The sequence below is a fragment of the Camelus ferus genome, chromosome 4 (genome assembly GCF_009834535.1).
Source record: "Camelus ferus isolate YT-003-E chromosome 4, BCGSAC_Cfer_1.0, whole genome shotgun sequence".
In the NCBI taxonomy this organism is placed as follows: domain Eukaryota; kingdom Metazoa; phylum Chordata; class Mammalia; order Artiodactyla; family Camelidae; genus Camelus; species Camelus ferus.
In genome coordinates, this window is record NC_045699.1 from 17,447,253 (window position 1) to 17,470,413 (window position 23,161).

The window sequence follows — 23,161 nt, forward strand, 5'->3', positions numbered from 1 at the left end:
TTCTTCAGTCTGCTCCAGTTGGTCCTGGCTGTGATCAAGACTGGAGAGTAGTTTATGGAGGGAGGTGTTGTCCCAAGCAGCATGGCTGTGCTCTGTGCTGAAGACTTGGGAAATCTGCTGGAGCATCTGATGGTAGCAACAGGGGCCTGGAGCCGTCTGGTTTTTGGGTGATATTGGCTCTTTTCCAGGGAAGTTTGAAGTCCCTGCTGTCCTTTAGACATGAGTGAAGGGGGGTCCTTTTCATCTGTCTCAAAAGCCTGACGATCTCCTTGTTTTCTAGGCTCTGGATCTCAGGCAAGTTCCTGGCAAGAGAGCAAGCAGGGAGGGAGCAGAGCATCACTCCTGCCACAAGCACGCAGATCTGGGCCATTGAGAATGTCAGTGACTCACGATAAGGCCACGAGGTGGCGCTCGGACCCCGCTAAAGAATTAGCGAAAGGTTCCTTCGCTGGGTGCTCGGAGAGCGTGTCTGTCTAGGCGACCGCGAGAGGGCGCAGGAGGACTTTGGCTCGCGTGCGTTTGCGAAACGCCGACTTTCGAGTTTGCAGTTTCAGTGGCTGCAGCAGCGCGCGGGGAAGTACATCGCGTCCTCGGTGAGCGAGTACCTGCGGCTTTAATCGTGCACGGAAAAGCTCTTTTCGTTTTCCGAGGTTCTGAGCGCTGAAGAGTTTGTCTTGTCGCGCCTCGCCAGCGGCCTTTTTATCTGGTAGCGAACACGGCACGGTTGCGTAACTTGCGGGCTTTTGACCCTGTTACCTGGGTAAGTTACATAGCTTAGTGGAGGCATTCTGAGAGGTCTGTTAGTGAGCACGGCATGTCGCACGTTTTCCGGGCTTTTAACCGTGTTCTGCGGGGCAAATGGGGTCATATAGCCGAGCCTTTCTGAGAGGCCTGCGGCCATGACTCATCGGGATGGTATCCGTTTTTTCTAGGTTTGGGCTCTTTTCTCTGGGCTGAGCAAGGAAAAAGACCACGGGCGCGTAGGGATGATTGGATGGTGTTGTGGGCAGCTTGTGGCTACGTCGTGGCCGCCGTGGGGGTGAGTCGGGGCCCGGCCGCCATCGGGGCGGAGGACGGGACGCTGCGCGGCCATAGATGCTCTGAGAGTCTCCTGGTGTCTTTCCGGGATCAGCGTTGAAGTGGTGGGGAAAGTAGTGAATACCTGAGAAGTGGGATAATTTTAAGACTCACAGCATTGAAATAATAGCTTTTACAATTAATCTCGTATTTAATTTAATTGCTGTCATACGTAAAGCTTGTTAAATGTGTCATCTTTAAGTATATTTATTAAAATATTTAAAATATGAAACAAGGAATATTAAAATATGTTTTAATATTAAAGCAGTGCGTTTTACTAAAGGCTATTTAAACTATAGTTTCCTTATACTAAAGCAAGAATCCGTTATAACTTTGCTTTCCTAGTTGATACGAAGCCAACTCATTAATATTCCCAACATTACTTCTTTCCTTCTTTGGGAGGACGGCCGTGTTTGACGACTTCTTGTTGACTCTTCAACAATTTTTATTTGACTGAGGTTCCTGAAACGCCTTTCTCAGGACCCCACCTTGACTATCTTGTTAGAAAGAGGAGTTAAGTGTTCTGTACACAGCACTGAGGACATTTGGCAGGTCTGAGCTCTTCATTTTCTTTGGTATGAATTTCATCGATTAAAGCAAATTTGCCCCAGTCTCGCTGGCCATGTCGACTGACCTAAACTCCACAAAGTGAGAGTTGGGAGTTATGTTTTGTTTGGAGCAAAATGAGGGCAGTATCCCAGGAGACAGCATTCAGAGAGCTCTGAGGAACCACTGGGAAGAGGCAGGCGGGAAGGTCCATATTAGAGAGGATTTCAGTGAAGGGGCAGGTGCGGTCAAGGGCACATTTAGGCAGGGGCTTGCTGCTAGTCAGGAGGAGACGATGTCACAGTTACTGGTTTTAGTGTCCTCCTTGGCATGAGATATGAGCAAGCATTGGGCTCCTGAAACCTTCTCCTGAAGGCCTGTTCGGCCAGTTTTCCGCAGAGCCCAGGGTGCCTCCTTCCTGATCTCCACCCTGAACTCCTTTTAGGGCCTGTTGCAGGCTAGAGGTTGCAGGCCGATGTTTAACCCAGGCAGAGGTAGATTCCAAGTGCCCACATGACTCCCGACTTGAGAAGGCAGACGCAAGTGCCAGTTTTTATGCCAGCAACCTGAAGGCTTCCTTTCTTAAAACTCTCAGCGATTTGGGAGTGCAGGGTCAATTCTGGTCTTTATTTAACATTTTTCATTTGTTGTTCCTTTTGTACATTGTACAATTTCATTTATTTATGTTGCAGTAAAATATTGTTTCTGTTGTTCCGTCGATTTGATGCCTGCTCGCAATCAATGCTTGAGGGAAGATTTTCCTTACTTTACCCTTATATTAACCCAGGAAATAGTTCTGAATTCATTTTATGATCATTCCTAGCTAAAAATTTAGGAAAGTCCCATTTCTCCAACCCCTCTACCCCATGTGTACTTCTTCTTTCAATTAAAAATTTTTAATTGAAGTAGAGTCAGTTTACAATGTTATACCGTCCTACAGCATAATACTCAGTCATACATACACGCCCGTCCATATTTCTGAACCGATTTCCTAGTCTTTCAGAGTGTTTTTTTTTTTTTTCAAGTCGGTGTTTTAAACTAGTATTCCCAGAGGTGATCTGAGAATAACTGAGGATGAGGGACAGGACTACTTACCTCCTTTAGATGCCTCACACACAACAGCCGTTTTTGTCAGACAGCTCTTCTAGCTGCTGCGTGTCTGCAAAATACACCACATGCTGTAAGATTTCTCTCCATGCTATACCAGGCACTGTTCTAAGTGTGGAGACCTGGGTTCTGCTCCCTCAAAGTCCCGCGGGCAGTGCGGCTCCTGGAGCTTGCATTTGAGGGCCTCCCCGTGCAGACCCCTGACAGTGTGACGGGAGCTGCAGCCATAGCCACTCTGGGCTGGGCTGGGCTGGGCTGGAGCTGAGCGGGGACCGGACAGCTTCCTGGGTGTTGTATTCATGCTCCAGGCAGCTGTCATTCACTCTGTTCTCTCTCAGCCTGTATTTTGCAAACTTTATATCATTCCATCTTTATAATTTCCCTGGTGACCAGCGCTAAACTTGTCTGGATGTTTTGAAAGAGGCAATGAAAGTCACCAGTCATTTAAGTCAGGAGGCACAGCTTTTGTCAGAGTGGAGGCTCCTGCTGCTCCCAGGCCCTCCTGGTCATCAGCTGTGAGCCCTTGCCCTCAGCTGCCCTGATGCTGCTGGGGCCTCCTTCATCCTCACCCTGCCTCTCATGTCTGTCTTCCTGGCTCCCTGGACCGCAGTCACCGTCCCTGTCTTCCTCTCCTGGAATCCACATTGCCAAGCACATTGTCACATATGTGTGCAGTTAGCCTACGTTGGTGACAAAATGAAGAGAAGGTTATGGATTAAACCTTGCTGTTAACACTTATGCCCCTATTATACATAGACAGTGTCCAGAAACGTGAGCTGTGACTTCTGTAAAGACATGCGGAGGATTCAAATCTAATGCCTTAGACCGTAAAAGGGAAATGCAGAGAGGTGAGGCCACTTGTATTTTGGTGCATTAGGAGGCGTGAAAATACAGTAAACTATTTTCTATGACATTTTCTTATGGAAAATAGCTATAATGGGATATTATTATAGAATAATACCTGATATATTGTTAAAGATAAATGTCTAAGTATTCTTATTAAAATTTTGAAAAAGATGGATTGAGACTCAGGTTTTCTTTCTTGGGTCTAATTCAGGCAAACATATCCTATTGGATTGATATTCTGTCATTTTCCATGACTGTGTTTAACTTCCAGCGTAACAATACATAGAGATATTGAAGCTGTGACATTATCTTCTGCTGAAAAATGGAAGAGAAACTGGAAAAAGTGGAAACAACCATGGGACAAGCAGAGAAACGACAACCTTGTTCCGTTGAAGACTCTCCCGTGCAGGAAGGTGCTCAGAGGAGCTGGGTGAAGGCTGCACAGCTGATCAGCTACATCACCAGGCTCAGCAGGGGCTGCCAGCCTCCTCACTGAGGACCTGCAGGGCGGTGCTCTCCAGGTCTGTCCACACCCTTAGCTGTAACCCGGCCCAGAAGCATGGCCCGCCAGAGCCGGAGACCGTCACAGTTCTGCACCAAATGAGAGACTCTTCCTTGTTTCCCTGCCTGGAGGACGAGCATGTTTTCTAGTTCCCCCAGAACCAGCTGGACAGCAGCCGGTTCCCAAGCGCTCAGGCCACCTCTTCTTTCATGAGATGCTCCAGCAGGCCTTCAGCCTCTTCAGCCCAAACAGCCTAAATCCCTCACTGGGCTGCATCAGCAGAGGGAGGCTCTGGAGACCAGTCTGGAGCAGGAGGTGGGGAGGAAAATACCCCCTGGGCAGTGAGGACTCCAGCCAGACTTTGAAGAGCTCCTTCCAAGACCCCGCTCGATGTGGGAAGAAAGCACAGAGCTGCTGTGCCCGGGACTCTGTCAAACTGGAAGATGAGAAAGTCAGTATGTGCTCTCTCTGTGTCATCATCTCCGAGAAAACCCCGGAGCTGGAAAGGAGACTTGCGCGCAGTCTTTCACCACTGAGTCTTAGTGCCTCCCGTGTGGCCTCAAGCGGGTCAATATTCACACAGTTCAAGGCCCTTTGTTCTTCAGTTGTAAATGCACTGAGTCATCCCGGCAGATTGTTTTGCAATACTTAGAGGAAACTATACTTTGAATTGGGAAACTCTGCGTTTTAAATTTGTAATAAATAGACATTTTTTTCTATGATGATTGTTGTATTTATGGAATTTCTTCATCGCATTGTATGCTCAGCTTTATGGTCTTGTTTCCCTTGTCTATGGGGGTTTCAAAGGTATATTTTAAATGTTAGTTCTTACTCATATTCTTAAAGATATACAAAGTGTCCTTAAACCTTGAATCTGCCTTAAAATCCAAGTGGAACATAGTTTTATTCATCTCATTGAGTTTTAAAATAATTTCAGTTATCTCTGCACCCAGTAATTGACTTGTGAGTACAATGGTAGATAAACTCTTCTTCTTAAGAAAGAAGTACTACTTTCTTAAATAGGGCACTTTGGCAGAGAAGACAGGCCTCAAAGAGTAAGTAAATAGGAGGGAAGCCTTTCTAGGGCTATGAAGGAGATGCACAAGGCATGTTGTAGCAACAGGAGCGATTCAGTTTCCTGGAGGACACATGTCTAATGCTTGTCGATTGAATTTCTGTCCTTGTGTGAAAGAGAACTGAAGCAAAGTATATTTATAGGCTCATGGAATTTAAGCTTCAGCCAATAAGTAGTGACTACCCCTTTGTCTTTGTTGGCCCTGTGCTGGTGCCAGACACAATGAAAGGGGTAGACGTGCTGCCTGCCTTCACAGAACTCCCCGTTTGGTGAGGATGTGTGCAACAGAGCAGTGAATGGAAGGAGGCTGATGCTGTGATAGAGAAAGTACGGGATGCTGGGAGCACGTGGGCCTTGCATGGGTCATGGAATGTTTCCAGAAGAAGCAACTAATGGGGGTTCAGCTCAGTGGGAGAGCATTTGACTACAGAAGAAGCAACTGGTGTGCTGGCATCTCAGGGGTGTGCAGGGATTCGCCAGGTAATTGCATGACGGTCAATTGTGGACATGGTATGTGGAGATGTTCTGGGGTAGGAGGTAGCTATATGGGTTTGGAGATAATTACAAATGTTTGGAGATGAGACTCTTGGCTAAGACATGCATACGGAAGTCGTAATCCTAGAGATGACACTTGGGACTGTTTGGGAGGTGGGACTCTGTGCAGAGGAGATGAAGTGTGGGAACTAGCATAGACTCTTGAGGAACCCCGCCATTCCCTGAGAGGAGAGGGAGTGGTCCACAAAGGAAGGGGAGGAGGAGGAGCAGAAAAGCAGAGGATGGTGGTGACGTAGGAACCAGATGTAGGTCAGACTTTAAAATGGTCGTGGGAACACGTAGGCGTCCGATACTTCTGAGATGTCCGCCGACAGCTGCCTGACAAGTCATCTCTGAGTTAGGCAACATGTAGTTTAGTGTAAACCTTGGCCGAGCAGTTTCAAGAGAACAGGGAGGCTGAAGCCAGATTATAGCAATCGGAGAAACGTGGTGCACGTGAACAACTAGAGAGACCAAGAGTCCAGAAATGTAGCGCTGCCCTTGGACCACAGTGAAGCTGAGCAGCCCTCCTCCACTCAGCAACGCGCGCAGAGCTGTCTCCACCGCGCCCCGCCGGCCGGGAGGGGGCGCGCGAGCTCGCCGTGCCGGCCCGACAGGCACCGCCCACCCCGCGGGACCCGCCTGGGCGTCCCGCCCCCACGGACTCGGGCGCTGCGGCCACGGGGAGGACGTGGGGTTCGCCGCGGGCAGGAGCCGGGGCCCCGCGAGCGCGTGGGGGCGGCGAGAGCGGTGAGTCGGCTTCCTTCTCGGGCCTCCCGGTCCCCGCCGGCCGCGGCTTCGCCCAGAGCCCTCCGTTTTCCGCACCTGCCCGCGCCCGTCCTTCCCTTCCTGGCAGGAGGCTTTGGCCCGAGCGGTTCACACCCGCGTGGGTTTCTTCGGGGCTTGACGACTCGGTAGCAGGGCGTGTTGTGCTGTGTTCTCAGACTGAGGAATGTTTCTGAGGAGAAACACAGTTCAGGGAAAGGATTCTACATTCTTGACTAGATATTGGGACCCTCCAGTGAAATGACGTGGGAACACCTTCGAGACTTAAAGGGGCCCCGGGGGATGAAAGGGAAAAAATGTGTGTGTGTGTGTGTGTGTGTGTGGTGTGTGTGTGTATCTATGATTTCATTTAATATAAATGTTTAATATCTCCTAAACTGTTAATTGTCGAAAAAGCTTTAATTTAAAGGTTAAGTACACGGAAATCTGACAGTAATCCTATGGAAGATTATTATTCCTGTCCCCATATGAAAGATGAGAAAACTAGGGAGCATGGTATTTTGTTGTTTCTCAGGGTCATACAGTTATTAATAACAGAGCTGGGATCCAGCCCCATGTCCCCGGCTCCTTCTACCTGAGGTTTTGAAAATCCTCGAGCTCTCCTTTCACTTTTGCTCTCTTCCTGTGGCTTCCAGTGTAAGAGAAACCTTGAAGCTAGAAAGCAGCACAGAAGGAGAGCATGTGTGTAGATGGGCAGTATGTTGGAGGGAGCGAAGTTACTGGATAAGGGAGTGAGCGACCTACTGAAGCAGGACTGGGGAGCAGGTGCGAGGAAGAGGAAGAGCTGGCAGCAGCAGCAGCCGATCAATACCCTATGTGTTCCAACTTCACTGGAGGAGTGGACACCTCTCAGATGTTTACCTACCAACCACTCTTTGGTAACTGGATATAAATCAGTGACACCTGTGACATAAGGACTATACATTTATCGTAATTTCCAGGACTCCTCAATTCCGTGGAATTCCACTATTTGAAAAGCAGTTCCTAGAAAGTGGTAGAACTGTTCCATAAGATATAATGGACAAATAGTATTCTGAGAGAGATTTCTATAGAAAATATATGGTTTTAGGTTTTCAGAATTAAAAAATAGCTCAACAAGTTTTCTTTCATAGAATTTAATAAATAAAACAAGATGCAAACTTAATGAAGTTGTAAGGTGAGCATATTTTTAAAATTTTAACACAATGTAACATCTATATGAGAATATATATATATCTAAGTTGCAAGAATAAATATAAATAAATAAAGAAGAATAAATAACAGGGAAGTCAGTGCATGGGGACTGATGATCCTTTAGCTCAGTAATTTTACTGTATCCTTGCTTATTACTTTAGACAAAGTATTAACTGAGTTAATTCAATAAATTCTGTGGCTAAAGCAAAAATAAGAGTCTTTTGAAATGACTACAGACCAATGTGCAAGGGTGACATTGAATCTCGGTCAGGGAGAATCATGTCAATGTGACCCCAGGTCTCCATCATTAGTTCTTAACCTTTCTTGCAAGTTGGTTAATGAAGAGAAGGATCTCATGATTTCCAGTCGGACAATTTCCCAGGCACAGTCAGTGTATTTCTTCTCTTTCAGGTAGAGATGGATTCCCTGGAAGTAGCTCTTCAGCACCAGTGTAGGGCCTGCCCTTCCCTGGGCAGAGTCTTGCTCTCCCATCACCTGCACCAAACAGGTGTCCAAGTCCTCCAGCTGCTGATGGAGTCCATTGCGGAGTTTGTCCAGGAGGGTGGTGTCCCAGGCAGCAGAGGAGCGCTCTGCGTGGATGAGGTCGAAGATCTGCTGGAGCATCTCATGGAGGACAGAGATGGCCTGGGCCTTCTGGAGCTGGCTGCCATCCATCATCTCCTGAGGGAAACGGAAGTCTTTTCTGTCCTCCAGGCAGAAGAAAGGGGAGATTCTCCTCAATTGGCCTAGAAGCACGAAGTTCTGCCTGCTAACCAGCACGTGGTTCTGTGGCAGGTCACAGCCCAGAGCCCCACCAGGGCCATAGCTGGACAGTAGCAAGGCCATCAGTAGAGAGGGCACAGAGGCCATGTGGCAAATGAGGTGCTGCTGGCCTGGCTGAGACGGGTGTCTTGGTGAACGTTGGAGGTAGGTTCTCTGATGACATTCTTTCTAAGCAAGGCCATTAAATACGGAGATAGTAGTTTTCATTTTCTGAATATTTTTCTACACTTTCACTTCCTTTTTTGATTTCCATTCATAGATTCTCAATATGTTCTAGGAAGATGTCATCAATCTAACCTAATAATTTGCAGGAAGTTTAATTTTCCCAGTAAATATCAGATATGCCCATCCAAATAGGTATTGATCAGTCAGGTGAGCAAGGTCATTGTCGTCAAGTCAGAAGCGCTGTATGTATGTAAACACACACATCCTCTCTGTCTCTGTCTCTGTCTCTCTCTATCTCGTACATAACTATTGCTCTTCTCTGTTTCAGGAACACATTTCTCGCCCTGATCTTAGGCTGTTTTCACCCCCTTACTTCACACAGGGAAGCAGGTCCCCGCAGCCTTGTGGTTTCTCTGTGTGTTTAGGTATTTAACAGATCACCTCTGGGAGTGAAGCTCTTTGAAACTAGAGTTGGGTTTTATTTACCAATTGATTTACAAAAGAGGCTGATGATAATCAACGAATGAGCTTCTCTGATGTTTCTCTTCCTTCTGGAACACGTTCGTGCAGGTGCATGTGGTTGTGCTGCAGGGGACCACGGGGTCAGGACAGTGACAGACGCCGCCCTTTCTTTCCGCCGTTTTCTTACTGGGGAACTGTAGTCCCCACGGTCTGTGCCAAAACCACTCCCAGGGGTCCTGGTTCTTTTCAGCAGAATGTGGTGGTGGAGAGTTTAACTCCCAGAAACACCTCACTCACAAAGTGGAAATCACATCTAGTCACACACATTCTCTTGAGTGACGGGGTCCGGTTTTTTAAACCCCTAGACCCACTCCCTGAGGGGAGGCTCACCACATCCTGAGGACTTGAAAATTTCCTTTGTGTGGATGGACATGTTTATTTGTCGGGGAGATAATTCACCTTCCAACCTGCGCCCTTGCTCATGGAGTATTTGTGTGAAGGACCCTGGTCCTCAGTGGTAACCTTCTCTTCTCCTGACCCATGTCCCCAGGTATCAAAAGTGTCACCAGCCAGCAGATGCTGAGAGCCAAAGTTTGTTTTGTCTAAGTAGGTAGAGGATTAATCCAATTCTAATCATTTCATCTTGACTAGACAAATAGCTTTTATTTTCCCAAACATATATTTTCTTCTTCAACCCTTTTAGTTAAACTATTGAACCCGTGTTATGCTCAGATTTCTGATCTGGGCACAGAGAGTTCAGTGCTGTTGTGTCTCTCTTTAGGAGCTTACATCCCAGACACTAGTGACCTGAAGTTGTTCAGTCAGTCAGTTGATTCCAGTGGGCTTCTCTGTTCCTCTGTCTCTGTCTCCCTCTGAGAATGCAGGGCGGTGACAGTATGTTAGGATAAATAACCTTATTTTTTTTTAGTCATGTGTGATTCTTCATTTAACATTTCTATAAATGATATTCACTTAGTGGCTTATTGGGCAAGATTCTCTTGCTGCTCCTGCATGAGTTCTAATTCCTGCTGAGGTGAGAACAGTAAAGGGAACAAAGGCAGAGGGGCTGCAGTCTCATTTTTAAGACTTTGGAGTTTTTGTTTCTGATTTCAACTTTCCTAGAAAGTAAAATCCAACAGTAGTTTTGTAGGCAAAAAAAAAAAAAAAAAAAAAAAAGTCTCAGTGACATGAAAGTGAAAGAAGGGAAGTGATTTTCCACTGGCACAATGACGTATTCTTAGTTAGCAAATTTCAGTGCAGCACAGGTGGGGATGAGTCTCTGGTGGAGGGGAATGATGCTGCAGATGGCGAGCTCCCTCCCACCTCCCGAGGTAGACATAGAGCCCCCATCATCTCCTGCCTCCTACCCTCATATTCAAGCTTCCCCAGGACCAACTCCTGTATTTGGGTGCCACATTGGTTATCATTGATTAACCTATGTCAACACATCATATTCCTTTTAAGTCCATATTTTACATTGGGGTTAACTCTTGGTGTTGTACATTCTATGTTTTTGAAGATATATATGATGACAAGTATCCACCAATATAGTATCATAGAGAATAGTTTCATTGCCATTAAATACCTCTGTGGTCCACTAGTTCATCCCTCTTTTCCCCCTAAACCATGGGAACTACTGATCTTTATACTATCTTTCTAATTTTGTCTTTCCCAGAGTGTTATATATGTGGGATCATATTGTATGTAAACTTTTCAAATTAATTTCTTTTACCTAATAATATGTATTTAAGATTTCTCATTGTCTTTTTATAGCTTGATAGCCCCTTTTAAAATTAATGCTGAATAATATTCCATTCTCTGGATGTATCTCTATTCATTCACCTACTGAAGGACATCTTGGTTGATTCCAAGTTTTGGCAATTATGAATAAGGCTGCTATAAACATATGTGTGCAAGCGTTTTGTGAACATAGTTTTCAGCTCATTTGGGTGAATACCATGGAACATCATTGCTGGATTATATTGCAAAAGTATGTTTGATTTTGTAAGAAACTGCCAACCTGTCCTTCCAAAGGGACTGTGGATTTTGCATTCCCATCAGCAATGAATGAAAGCTCTTGTTGCTCCATACCCTCATCAGCATTTGGAGTTGTCAAGTTTTGGATGTTGGTCATGCTAATAGATGTGAAGTGGTACTTCACTGTTGTTACAATTTGCAATTCCTTAATGACAGGTGATGTTGGGCATCTTTTCCAACTGTGTATCTTTTTTGGTAAGATATCTGTTCAGCTCTTTTGCCCATTTTATTAATCAAGTTGTTTGTTTTCTTATAGCTGAGTTTTGAATGCTTCATACATTGTACATTTTGGACAATAGTCCTTTATCACATACAGTCTTCACTTGGTATCCATGGGGGATTGGTTCTAGGACCCCTGCAGATACCAAAACCCATGGATGCTCAAGTCCCTTATATAAAATGGTGTAGTACTATTATATAACCTACGCACATCTCCCATATACTTTAAATCATCTCTAGATTACTTACAATACCTAATACAATATAAATGCTATGTAAACTGCTGGTGCAGCAAATTCAAGTTTTACGCTTTAGAAATTTCTGGAATTTTTTTTCCAATATTTTTGATCTGCGGTTCATTGAATCAATGGATGAGGAACCCATGGAGATGGAGGATCAACTGTATATCTTTTGCAAGTATTTCTTCTTGTCTCTGGTTTCTCCTCACTGATTCTGAGACTTTTACATGCACATGTAAAAGTTACATGAGTCATTTGGGATCTTGTTAAAATTCAGATTCTGATTCAGTAGGTCTAGGGTGGAGCTTTGGGTTCCACGTTTCCGGCAGTCTCCCAGGTGATGCTGGTGGTGCTTTGAATAGCAAGACTAGAGAGCACCCTGGCTGCTGTTTGCATTGGAGGGGACCAGAATGCTGGTGACAGGCTACAATTAGAATGATTCAGGCCACAATTAAAATGCCTAAAATAGGATGGTGGAAGTGATGAAGAAAAGGAGATACATTTGATCACTGTATAGATGGTAAGATCACTAACAACTTGGGGGCTGGAATCCATCAGGAGAGAGGAGGAAGAGCATCACGAGGGGCAGCGGTGCTTAAGAGGCAGAGTGATGTTCTAGAGAGGCCTTGAGGCTGGGAGTCTGAAGGAAGACCTCAGTCCTGGCCCCAGATCTTCTAACTTGGTCTGCACCCTTGGGCCAGCTACTTAACTTCTTGGGACCTGTTTCTTCTGTCAAGTTGGCACCATCATCAATGCAGTGCTTGCCACACAGTTGTTCTGAGGCTCTCAGGAACTAATACATGTGAACGTGCTTTGTAAACACTAGAGCATGATACAAATGAAGGTGATCATTGTAACTATTGTGCAACGTAAATCTATTATAAAGTGCTGTGGGGTGTACTTCTCACTGACCCTTTCTAGTCCGGCCCTAGCAAGGTCCTCATGCCCAGTGTTTGAGCCAGTAGAACGAGAGCCAAATTCAGTTCAGAAGCCAGGGAAAGCTTGATTCTTTGATCAAATAATGGGGAGATGTGAGTTTGCACACTAGGGCCCACGCTATCCTTGAAAGGCCCTTTGAGCGGCTGCACTGTAGGGTTCTCCTCAGTGGGGAGGGGCCGGAGTTCTTGCCGGGCAGACGCAGCCATGCCGCTCAGGCTCCAGACGCCGTGCCCGGTGCAGCGTCTTCGCACACAAAGCTGCTGTGCGGGGAGCAGCCATTCCCCACCAGGAACCCTGGCCTGAGACCTCTGCACAGAGCACCTATGAGAGAGCGAGGCTAGACCAAGCAGCACAAAGGAAAAAGAAGGTTAGACTTTATTACTCAGATTCAATTTTTATTTCCCTGGAATTGTTAATGGGCTTTGCCGGTAATATACTGGTACGTGCTTTTCCCTGTAGGAGTATTCAGTCTGGCCGTGATGCCCAGACATGTCATCCTGGAAAGGCAATAGAACACATGTGACAGAAGAAGTGGATCATATCAATGCAGTCCAGCTCTTCCTGGGCACTGGAGGCCTACCTGTGGAGTTGGAGGCCTTATTTTAGCCCCTGGACTTCAGCCTATACTTTTATTTTTATTATTTTTTGGAGGGGGGAGGTAATTAGGTTTATTTATTTACGTTTGGAGGGAGTACTGTGGAATTGAACCCAGGACCTCATGCATGCTAAGCATGCGCTCTACCACTTGAGCTTTACCCTCCATCCCAGCCTATACTTTTAATATGAACTCCAAGGATAGGCCCAGAAAAGCCTGGCATTCAGCCACTCTCTGACCCCAGCCCAGCTACTGCTCAGTGAATTTTTCTGGAGGTGAGTTTGGGGCTTCCATTTCAGTGCTGAGCCTTGTGTTGGGCATTCCTAGGAGGGAGAATGTCTAGCTTGTCATGGAGGAAAGGATTTTACACCATGGCTGTGACCATGTGGAGAATACCTACCTTCTCCTATGAGGAAAAACTGGTGATTTTCTTGAGAGATTGGTAGTGGGGAAGACCAGAGACTCAGGGCTCCTGGGCTTTCCTTGCTCACTTGCCTTAAAGAGGGGGTATTCTGGTCTTGAATCACAGACCTGCAAGGTTTTTCTGGCTTGCCTAGATGGCTTGTCTTTTCCACAGTATATCAGACTTCACTTGGGAGACTGGATACTGTTGGTGTCGCAATATCAATGTACATGTACACACCATATGTGGAGAGAGCTGATGGCTACTCTAAAGCTTTATTAAGTTACATAGTCTTATATAGCAAAGAAGCATGATAAGGAAAATGGTTAACTAAGGTATGATGTTATTTATGACTCTATGGGAACAGGCAGTTTCTGGCTCAAGATCAGACGACCCTTCACGTTTTGGTAAATCATGTTCGTCTTGGCACCAGTGAGCCTTACAGCTTATCAGGGTGGAATGTATGAGAAACAGCTGCTTAACAACATTCTCCTTGGACTCAGGTGGCTGTGCCTGTCTTAGGTTGGCCCCCTCTGGCGATCTTATCCGTCATTGGCTACCCAGCCTTCTCATCTCTGAGTCTGCAGCTTTTTATAACTTGTTTACCATTCCAGCCCAAGGCTCATTCCTTTGTTCCCACAGTCAGGAGGCTACATTTCCCCCTTTTTTATTTTGTTTTAAAGCAATGAAGCAATCATGTTGTGCAGAGGCAAGAAGCCCCATCATAGCCAATGTTCTTGAGCCTGCTGTTGCTTACACAACCCGACATATACACCGCAACACGCACAGGATAGCAATGCCAAGGAGGCAAAAAAAGCCCTACATTGAGAAAGATTCGTAAATTTAGTCCTGAGACCCATTTCTCTGGTTTGAGCCAACATAAGCCATTTTCAATTTGTTCAAATGTATTTTGAGCAAATGCAGAATGTATACTTCACATTTGCTCATCTAATTCAGTTTGTAACTCTTCAAACTTTTCACTGAGGGACGTTTTAAATGCTCTTTGTAAATGCTGTTTTACCATGTACCAAGGTATATGCATTTCATTATAATTTATAGGAGTGACGCATTGCATAGAGAATTGCCAGTCACATTTGAGGCATAATCTATTAGCCGGGGCTTCTTGTTGTTCCCCCAGCCATTTGACTGCAGCTTCTAATGCTTGCAGCCTGGCCATAATGCTTCTATCAACATCAACCTGTGTTTGTAATTCTCGCATAACATTGGTTAACACTTTCTCTATAGTATGAGCAGTATTAATGCATGAAACTAAGGCTGTAGTGGTAGCAGCAGCGGAGGCAATTATAATCACAGCTGATACTATGAAGGCTATCAACGTGGCAATAAACCTCTTTGGTCAGATTTTCTTAAGGGACTCTAAAAGTACATATAAACTTTGTTCATTAGACCAGGTTCTGTTAAGTGTTAACAGGCAACAAAACATTAGCTCTTCTTTTCAATACCATAACAAAGGACACATTCTTAGAGGTTACATTAGCATTGGATAAACAATCAGAGTACCAAAAAGGCGAGAGTAAATTAACCATATACAATTGATCAACTATAATATTAGGCCTGTTAGGCCCCCACACCAAGATATATGGATGCATAGTACATGTCATAACAGAATTGGAAACATTTTGTTCCAGTTTTATAGAGTATTTATCAGAATGGTTGTCATAGTGGCCATGATAAATAACCCTGTTAATAAAAGGCAACCCTAACCTCCAAATTGTTTTATGTATAGAACTAAAAATTGTACTTCCATCCATGAGTTGTAGGTCTGGATAGACCATATTCAGTCCATGTGATAGGCGCTGTGGAATTCGTTTTGAATTATATGGTGGCATGGTTACTGCTTAAATGTCCATAAGGTCCCCAATCTAGCAGAGTCACATTAAAAATGGAGCTTTTCCTAGGCTGAGGAATCCTACAAGCAGTCCATTGTATTGAGTAGAACTTATACTTCCAGTACAGGTTTGCTTGGCAAATGGGTATAGGAGGAACTTGAGAGGCATTCACTAATGTTTCAGAGGATGTGGCTATAGCAGTAATAAATGTAAGGTTTGCTGCAGTGCTCCCCTTCTTAGGTTGGTCATACAAATACAACTGAGCTTGTAATTGTATGCAAGGAGAATTACTTGTGTTATTAAATTGGATGCATATAGGAGGATTATGAGAGTACAGGGTCAAAGTATCGTTGCTGCGCAGGTAATTTCCAGTACTGGTCAACAGTGGGATCCGTATTCCACCTGTCCATTCAGAATCATTAGGGTCAAGAGGGAGATCTGCATGCCACCAGGTTAAAGGTGTGAATAAAGGAGGGTTCAGAACACAAGCCCAATAAGATAGGTTCATGCTTGCAGAAAAAGAAGTGGAGGTAAAGATGCTCATCATGTATATATATATATGACACACTAACCTGTAGAGAGATCAGCTTCATCTGTCGTGGAGCACAAATGAACATATTTCTGTGGAATCCACTGAAGGCCATCACCTGTATCAATACATAAAGAGCCCCTCTTCCAAATTTCACCTCATAAGGTCCTTCCCATTTATCCAGGAATGGTTTCTTTACCCAAACCTTTTTCTTTATAGAAGATATAGGCAGAGGGGGATTGGAGAAATGGATCGCTGCAATAGAACCATCCTTAGTGTGATTCAAATAAATTAATAGTATAAAGGGCATGATGTAATATATTATGTGCTTCCTGTACCCTATAGATACCTTGGGGTGATTTTGATGTTTGGGTGCTGGAATAATGTGGATAGTAATTTAGATTTTTCTTCCTTCAGAGGCCTGGTAGCCACTGATGTCTGTCAGCTGGGGCTGTGGACTGCAGCACCAGCCTCTCCAGTGTCCTTTAATGACCAAGCCTCAGAAATCACAGTTCATTTTTACATATTCTAGATGTCACAGACCCACATCTCTTAATGGAGGATTTTCAACACCCTAGGAAAAAAGTCTGTGGAATGAATATTGTTACAACCATCTTTAGAAAATACAGCCTGTAACAGTCCACAAAATGTCAAGCCCTTTCACATGTAAAATACATTCACCACTTCTCAAGACCTTCCAAAATCTCACCTTCATATGGAATTTGGCAAAATCCAAGTCCAGAGTTTCATCATCTCCATCAGAGCAAGGTATGGATGGAGCGCCTCAGGTGCAATTCCTCCAGCACTGCTCCTGGAGGGCCATTCTTCCCTGTGTGAAACCTTGTAATTGAAATAGGTTGTTTGTTCCTTTACTCCCAACATACAATGTCTGAGGCAGGCATAAGACAATGTAATAGACAGTCCCATTCAAAATGGGGGGAAAGCTGGAAACTCACAGCAGCCACTGCCTGTTGTAACTGACATCTGTTAGGGCAATTTGTAAACTAGGGCTCAGTCCTGAGTTTCTGGGAATTATTCTCCATGGCTGATTTTTCTCCTCTTTGGCTTCCTGGCTCTCTGCCTTTTAAGTTATCCTTCCTTTTCCACTAAAAGTGGCTTATGGTTTTAATTGCATAGACTTCTCAGACTGCTTCCTTTCTGGAAAAGTTTGGGGATCTGAAGGCCTCTTTTTCATATGTTCTCTATTACTTTCAGTCTAAACTGATATTAATTACTTTAAACATACAGTGGATTTGCCGTATATCCATTTATAATGAATGCCATTATGCAGTACACGCAGCCACAAATCTCTTAAAATATGCCCTTTTCCACTTTGGGCTCCCTATGAGTTTGCAGTGGGACAGCAACTTGTTTTTTTGGTGCCTTGTTGCTTAATGGAGAAAACCCTCAGGAGACCTTTTGCTTATTTAAAAGAGTCTCTGAGGCACCACCTTAGGTATTTCTGGTCTTAAGGGATTTTACACTCTGAAATTCAGTCTGATCTGATAAACAGGGCTTGCTGTTTGTTTATTGTTGTAGCACACCACTCACAGTATAAATTTCTATCCCCATTACTATAGCTTTTAAACAAATTACTCCAAAATATATCACCCTAAATAATAACGGTCTTATCTCACATATTCTGTGAGTTGGGGATTTGTACAGGTCACAGAAGGAATGGCTTGTCTCTATTTCACAATGTCTAGGGCCGCAGGAGCACACCCCACTGGGTGGCTTGGGGTGACCTGACCATTGGTAGGAACTTTCCTGTATATCTCTGATGCTTATAATTCTCAGCTGGGACCTCCACTGGCACCGGGTACAGAAGCACCTCGCCATGACCTATCTTTGTGGCCTGGCTTTTCTGACAGCATGGTGGACTCAGTGTAGTTGCACTTTTTACGTGGGGACCTTGGGCTCAAAAGTGAGTGGCCCAGTGAGCAAGCTTTAGTGACCTAACCCATTGCTTCTCAGTGAGGGTGATTTTATCCCCTTGGGGACTTTTGGCAATGCCTGGAGACATTTTTGGTTGTTACAACTGGTGATGAGGGCTACTATGGGCATCTAAATGGATGGAGGCCAAGGATGCTGCTAAATATTTACAGTGCACACAGGACAGCACCCCACAACAAAGAATTATTGGCCTCCAAATGTCAGTAGTGCCAAGGTTGATAAACCCTAACATAGCCGTGGAAGTCACAGCATTATTTCCAAAACATTCTTTTTATAAGCAATTCATAAGCTATATGGTTAGGCCATTCAAGATGCTGTTCGCTTGCTCTTTGTACACCCCCTGCTAGGCCAGTACCTGCTTCACTAACATCCTACCCATGTGAGCATGCTTGCCCCCGCCCTTGCTAGTGATTGTTCTAATCCTCAGGCCAGAATGGTTTCACCTGCTAGGCAGTTAAAGGGAAATATCTGCCCTTGTGATGGCAGTTAACCTGAGGGGTAATGAGGATGGGCCCCAGCTGCTGGTTTCCCTAGTAACTGATGAGCCAATCTGACGTCACTTCCCCCTATAAATGGTAGTCCCCTCCCCCCCCTCTGAGTAGCAAGGATGGCTGAAGTGTCCTGCCTGCTGCCCATGGTGGAGTGTTTGTTCCAGGACCTTTTGCTGTGGACGTGTAAGATCTCCTGTCCCATAAACCACAGATGTCTCGCCCACTATTTCTGGGCTCTTTCTTTGGTCTTGAGGCTGGGCAGCTATGTGGCTTGCAGGCCTGAAGGGTACAGCCCAACAATTGGCAAGCCAGCCAAGAAGCCAAGGAAACGCTGTGAGTGCTGAACTGAGGGGAAGTAAGGATGGAAAATAGAGTTGGGGGTGGGGGGATCACGAGGTGGCCGTCCTCTAGTGGCTGAGGTCCTGTGGCAGCCATTCACCATGAGGGGTGCTTTTCTTCTCCAGTATGTTGATGATACTCTGTTAACCTCAGAGTCTCTTTCCAATTTAAAAGTAGAAGCCCATGCTTGTGGCTCATCTGACTACACGGGGATGGCTGGTGAATGCAGACAAATTGTAAGGACCTGGATTACCTATCAAATGCTTGGGTGTTATCTGATGGGATAATAAAAGCCTACCCCCAACCCACCACTACTAAACAATTACAGACATAGGTTTTACGGATATTAACTAAGGACAGTCTTGTGAATTGGGTGTGGCTGGTTACCTGGAAGGATTTGGTTGGGGCCTGTGGCAGTGGCAAAATAGTATCCTTGGGCTTCAGGTCTCCGCGATGGAAGGGGGCAGAGCAACAGTGCAGCGTGAAGGAGCAGCAGCTGTATGCAATCTACAGAGTGCTACAACAAGACATTTCAAAAGGCCTACAACACGGTCCAGCTGCTTGCCGCTCAAAATTCAATCAATACTCCAGAGGAGCAAATGTGGTAGAAAGGGAAGTTGCTTTTATTCAGGGTGTCAGCAACCTGGGAAGATGGTGGACTCAGTGTCCCCCAAAAACCATCTCCAAAGATTCTGCTCAGCCATGAAAGTTTTGAAGGGAAAGAAGGGAAATAATTTCAGTTAATCATTGAGATAGGGGTCAGAGTCACTGCCATCCCCGGAACTGTGTGCAGGCTTCCCGAGCAGGCTTATGGTGCAGGGTTTGTGATCTTTTCTTTAGATGCTATCTTGTTCACACAGCTTCTTAGTACAGTTTGTTGGGAAGACTGCTGAAGGGGAAGCTAGGGAAGAGACCTTGGTCATCTGTTAATTACTTATTTTCCGTTTGTTTCTTTGAGCTACAGAAAGAACTGATAGGTTAGGCAAGGTATCATTTGATGAAGATTTGAAAGGTGTGCTAGTGTTGCTGGTAGATGTAGCCAGTGTTGAGGTTTTTGTCCCATCCCAGAAAGAATTCAGAGATGAGATGCAGAGGTTAAGAAAGTAAACTGAGGACTTATTAAGGAATGGATACAACACTCTCAAGGGGAGAGCAGGCAGGCTCAGGTAAGCAGCTGCCCTGAGTTTCTTTGGTAAGTTGGTTACATAGGGTGTAAAAATGAATGGGCAGAATATTCATTTGGGAGGAAAGGGTTTGGGGTCTTATTCCCTGATTTTCATCCCAACTCCACCCTCCCGAAGGGAAGAAGGATTTTTGTCCTTATTTAGTCTGGATCGGAAGTTTCATGGTGTCAGTGAGTGATGGGTACTTGTAATCTGCAAGGCTAATTTGATTGTAATGAGGGCATAATGAGCAAAATGTTACATTGGACACTGGGAATTCCGCCCTTTTCTTTGTTGGCCTCTAGGCTGTTTGTCACCTGAAAGGTGTGACTACTTATCAGCCAGAAGATTCCTGCTTTTCTTTCTCTGCCTAGGGACCCCTGGTGCTTACATAATGGATGGTTTCCTGTATTTGGCCTGTGCCCCTCCTTTCTGCCCAATTCCTGCCATTTGGTCTGTGTCCCCTTTTCTCTGCTCATGTCTAGTTATCTGCCTGCTCTGACAGTAGGGCCAGAGATGAGTAGAGTAAAGGAGTGCCTGGCTTAAGGTTAGGGACAAGACAAAAGGGGTTTCCTACTGAGGGCAGTTTCCTGCAAAAAGCTGCTTACAATAGAGGAATTCAAAAAAAAGATAAAATGGGGGGAATTATTCAGGGTCTAAAACAGCTGTGTGTGACATACAGGATCCTCATTGTTACAAGACCCTTTCCAGTTTCTTGGACAGCGATACCATAGAAATGAATATCACTTAAAACTCTTAGACAAGCAAAGCTTTTTATAAAGAGAGGTTGTGTACAAGGGAGAAGGTGGTGGGGGAGTCAGCTCCCTGAGTAGAAAGGGCAAGTTGGTTTTTTTATAACAAAGGGAGAGTTTGTCTCCTGATCACTGAAAATATCCAGAAATCATCAGAATTATTTGGTCAGCAGCAGGTGGCTCCCTGGTGGTGTCGACTTCAATACAATGAACAACCTAAAAGATAATACTTATGTTTTATTCAGTGGACATTTTTGAGGACTCAAACCCCCTCAAGCCTGGGATGACAGCCTCCCAGATCACTCTGAGGGACTGCTCCGAAAAGGTAGGGGAGGAGCCAGGATATATAGGAGCTTTACAACAAAGACCAGGTAGTCGGAACATTAAAAGATTAGTGTTAAAGAAAACCAGGCATCTCAAGTTAAAGAATTTAGTGCTTTTCTATGTATGGGAATGTTGCCAAATCCAAACTCTTTCTGCTCGCTGTATGACAGGCCAGTAAATCAGTATACGAGGTGTTGGGGCAAGGAATAGCGACTTTATTCAGAAAGCTGGCAGACCAAGAGGATGGCAGACTAATGTCTTGGAGAACCATCCTGCTCTAGTCAGAATATAGGCTCCTTTTATACAAAAAAGAAAGGAGGGGGTGTGGTTGATTGTTGCAAACTTCTTGCTGCAGGCATTCTTTGTTCTTGCAGCCATCCATGTGAGCCAGGTCATGGTGTCCACGTAAACTTCCAATAAAACAAAGGTTATTCTCTATTACCGGAAGGAGCAAACATTTGGGCTCATTGAAATCATCCCTTTGACAAGCACCTAGCTGCGTAGAGCCAGTATCCTGTCCTTTCTTATTCTGAGTCCCCTCAGAGTGCACTATTGCAGGTGCTGCAGAGGCTGGGCTGCCAGCTTCTCTGCACCCAGAGCTCACTGTAGGGAGTGGCAGCAGCTGATTACTTGATGGCTTTATCATTCTTTGTTTACTGATATGGCTTGCAGTATTTTTCACTCACAGTGCTCCCCCTGGCCCTAAGTTCAACCAATATTTTGGGAGACATTTCATGACCAATTTTGTCCAGTGGCGCTGGGAAGACTCATTCCTAGATCAGGGGAAGACTCTGTTGACATGCCACTCAAAGTGCTTGCTAATTTTTGGATAAGGCCCTGGTGATACTCAAATATTCTCTACATCATCAATCTTATTAGTCTATTATCATCCAGGAAATGTTTTTCCCACATTGCTTATTTCCATACCTAGAATCACACTATTGTAATTATTTTATGCAGGGGTATAATGTGATATATTTTTTTAAAGATGTTTAGCATCTTGTCAGTTACACATTAGGAAATGTAAGAAACAATAATCATATAAAATTGAATAAGTAATAGTTATAACATTAATAAAGTCAAAAAAGCATAACAATTTAGAAACAAAGAACAAATTAAAACAATGGTTAGAATAACTGTGTTGCCGGTGGATCTAACCGGTGTTCCAGGTTCTTCTCCCATCCCAGAAAGAATTCAGAGAAGACGTAGAGGTTAAGAAAAGTAAAGTGAAAATTTATTAGAGGACGTATAGTACACTCTCAAGGCGAGAGTGGGCAGGCTCTGAGCTGCTGCCCTGAGTTTCTTTGGCAAGTTAGTTACGTAGGGTGTAAAAATGAATGGGCTGGAATATTCATGGTGGAGGGAAGGGCTTGGGATCGTATTTCCTGAGTATCATCCCAACTCCACCTTCCCAAAGGGAGGAGGGATTTTTGTCCTTATTTAGTCTGGATCAGGAAGTGTCATGGCTTCAGTGCATCATGGGTACTTCTGACCTGCAAGGCTAATTTTATTGAAATGAGGGCATAATGAGCAAAAGGTTACATTCAGACACTAGAATTCCTGCCTTTTCTGACCTTTCTTTTTTGGTCTCCAGGCCAAAACGTGTGACCCCCTTATCAGCCCAACGATTCCTGCTTCTCTTTCTCTGCCCAGGTACCCCTGGTGCTTACATGATGTATGTTTTCCTGCATTTGGCTTCTGCCCCTTCTTTCTGCCCAATTCCTGCCACTTGGTCTGTGTTCGCCTTTCTCTGCTCATATCTAGCTGTCTGCCTGCTCTAACAGTTGTAATCTGGTTGCAATAACCATGAAGTTCACAGAGGAGTTAGCTGGGAAAGTTAAATTCTGGGAGGATCAAGTAGAGAGAAAAAGGTAAATGTTTCATCCTTGTTTACAAAGGCATACTTTATCAACTTGTTGTAGGTCATAGGATAAGAGGAAAGGTTTTCTGGGAAATAGAGTAAAGGCCAGTATGTTTCTCAAAAACCTTTAAAAATCATAAGATTATCAATCATATTTCTCAGTTCATTCAGTTCCATGTAATTAATTTCTGTTTACCTCGATGAAGTCATCAAGTTTCCATTAGAGTTTCATAATTTACCCAGTTCAATAGTATAATTGTTATGGAAACAACAGGCCAGCCAAGAAACAAGCACCACTCAGAGGGCTGGAGTACTCAGATTTATTACACCGGTGGGCTCAGAGGGGCTTCTGCTCTGAACACCTTCCAAGACATGTGCATGAGGTTTTCATAGGGTTAATTACAGGCATGG

General features: G+C 44.8%; 1 protein-coding gene across 1 annotated transcript; it reads right to left on the reverse strand.

Annotated features, from left to right (window-relative positions):
* Positions 1–7,911: 7,911 nt before the first annotated feature.
* On the reverse strand, positions 7,912–8,516 carry LOC116663074 (interferon omega-1-like). Its single transcript, XM_032477601.1, has one exon. The coding sequence runs from the start codon at positions 8,514–8,516 to the stop codon at positions 7,929–7,931; it is 588 nt and encodes a 195-aa protein (XP_032333492.1). The 3' UTR covers positions 7,912–7,928.
* Positions 8,517–23,161: the final 14,645 nt, after the last annotated feature.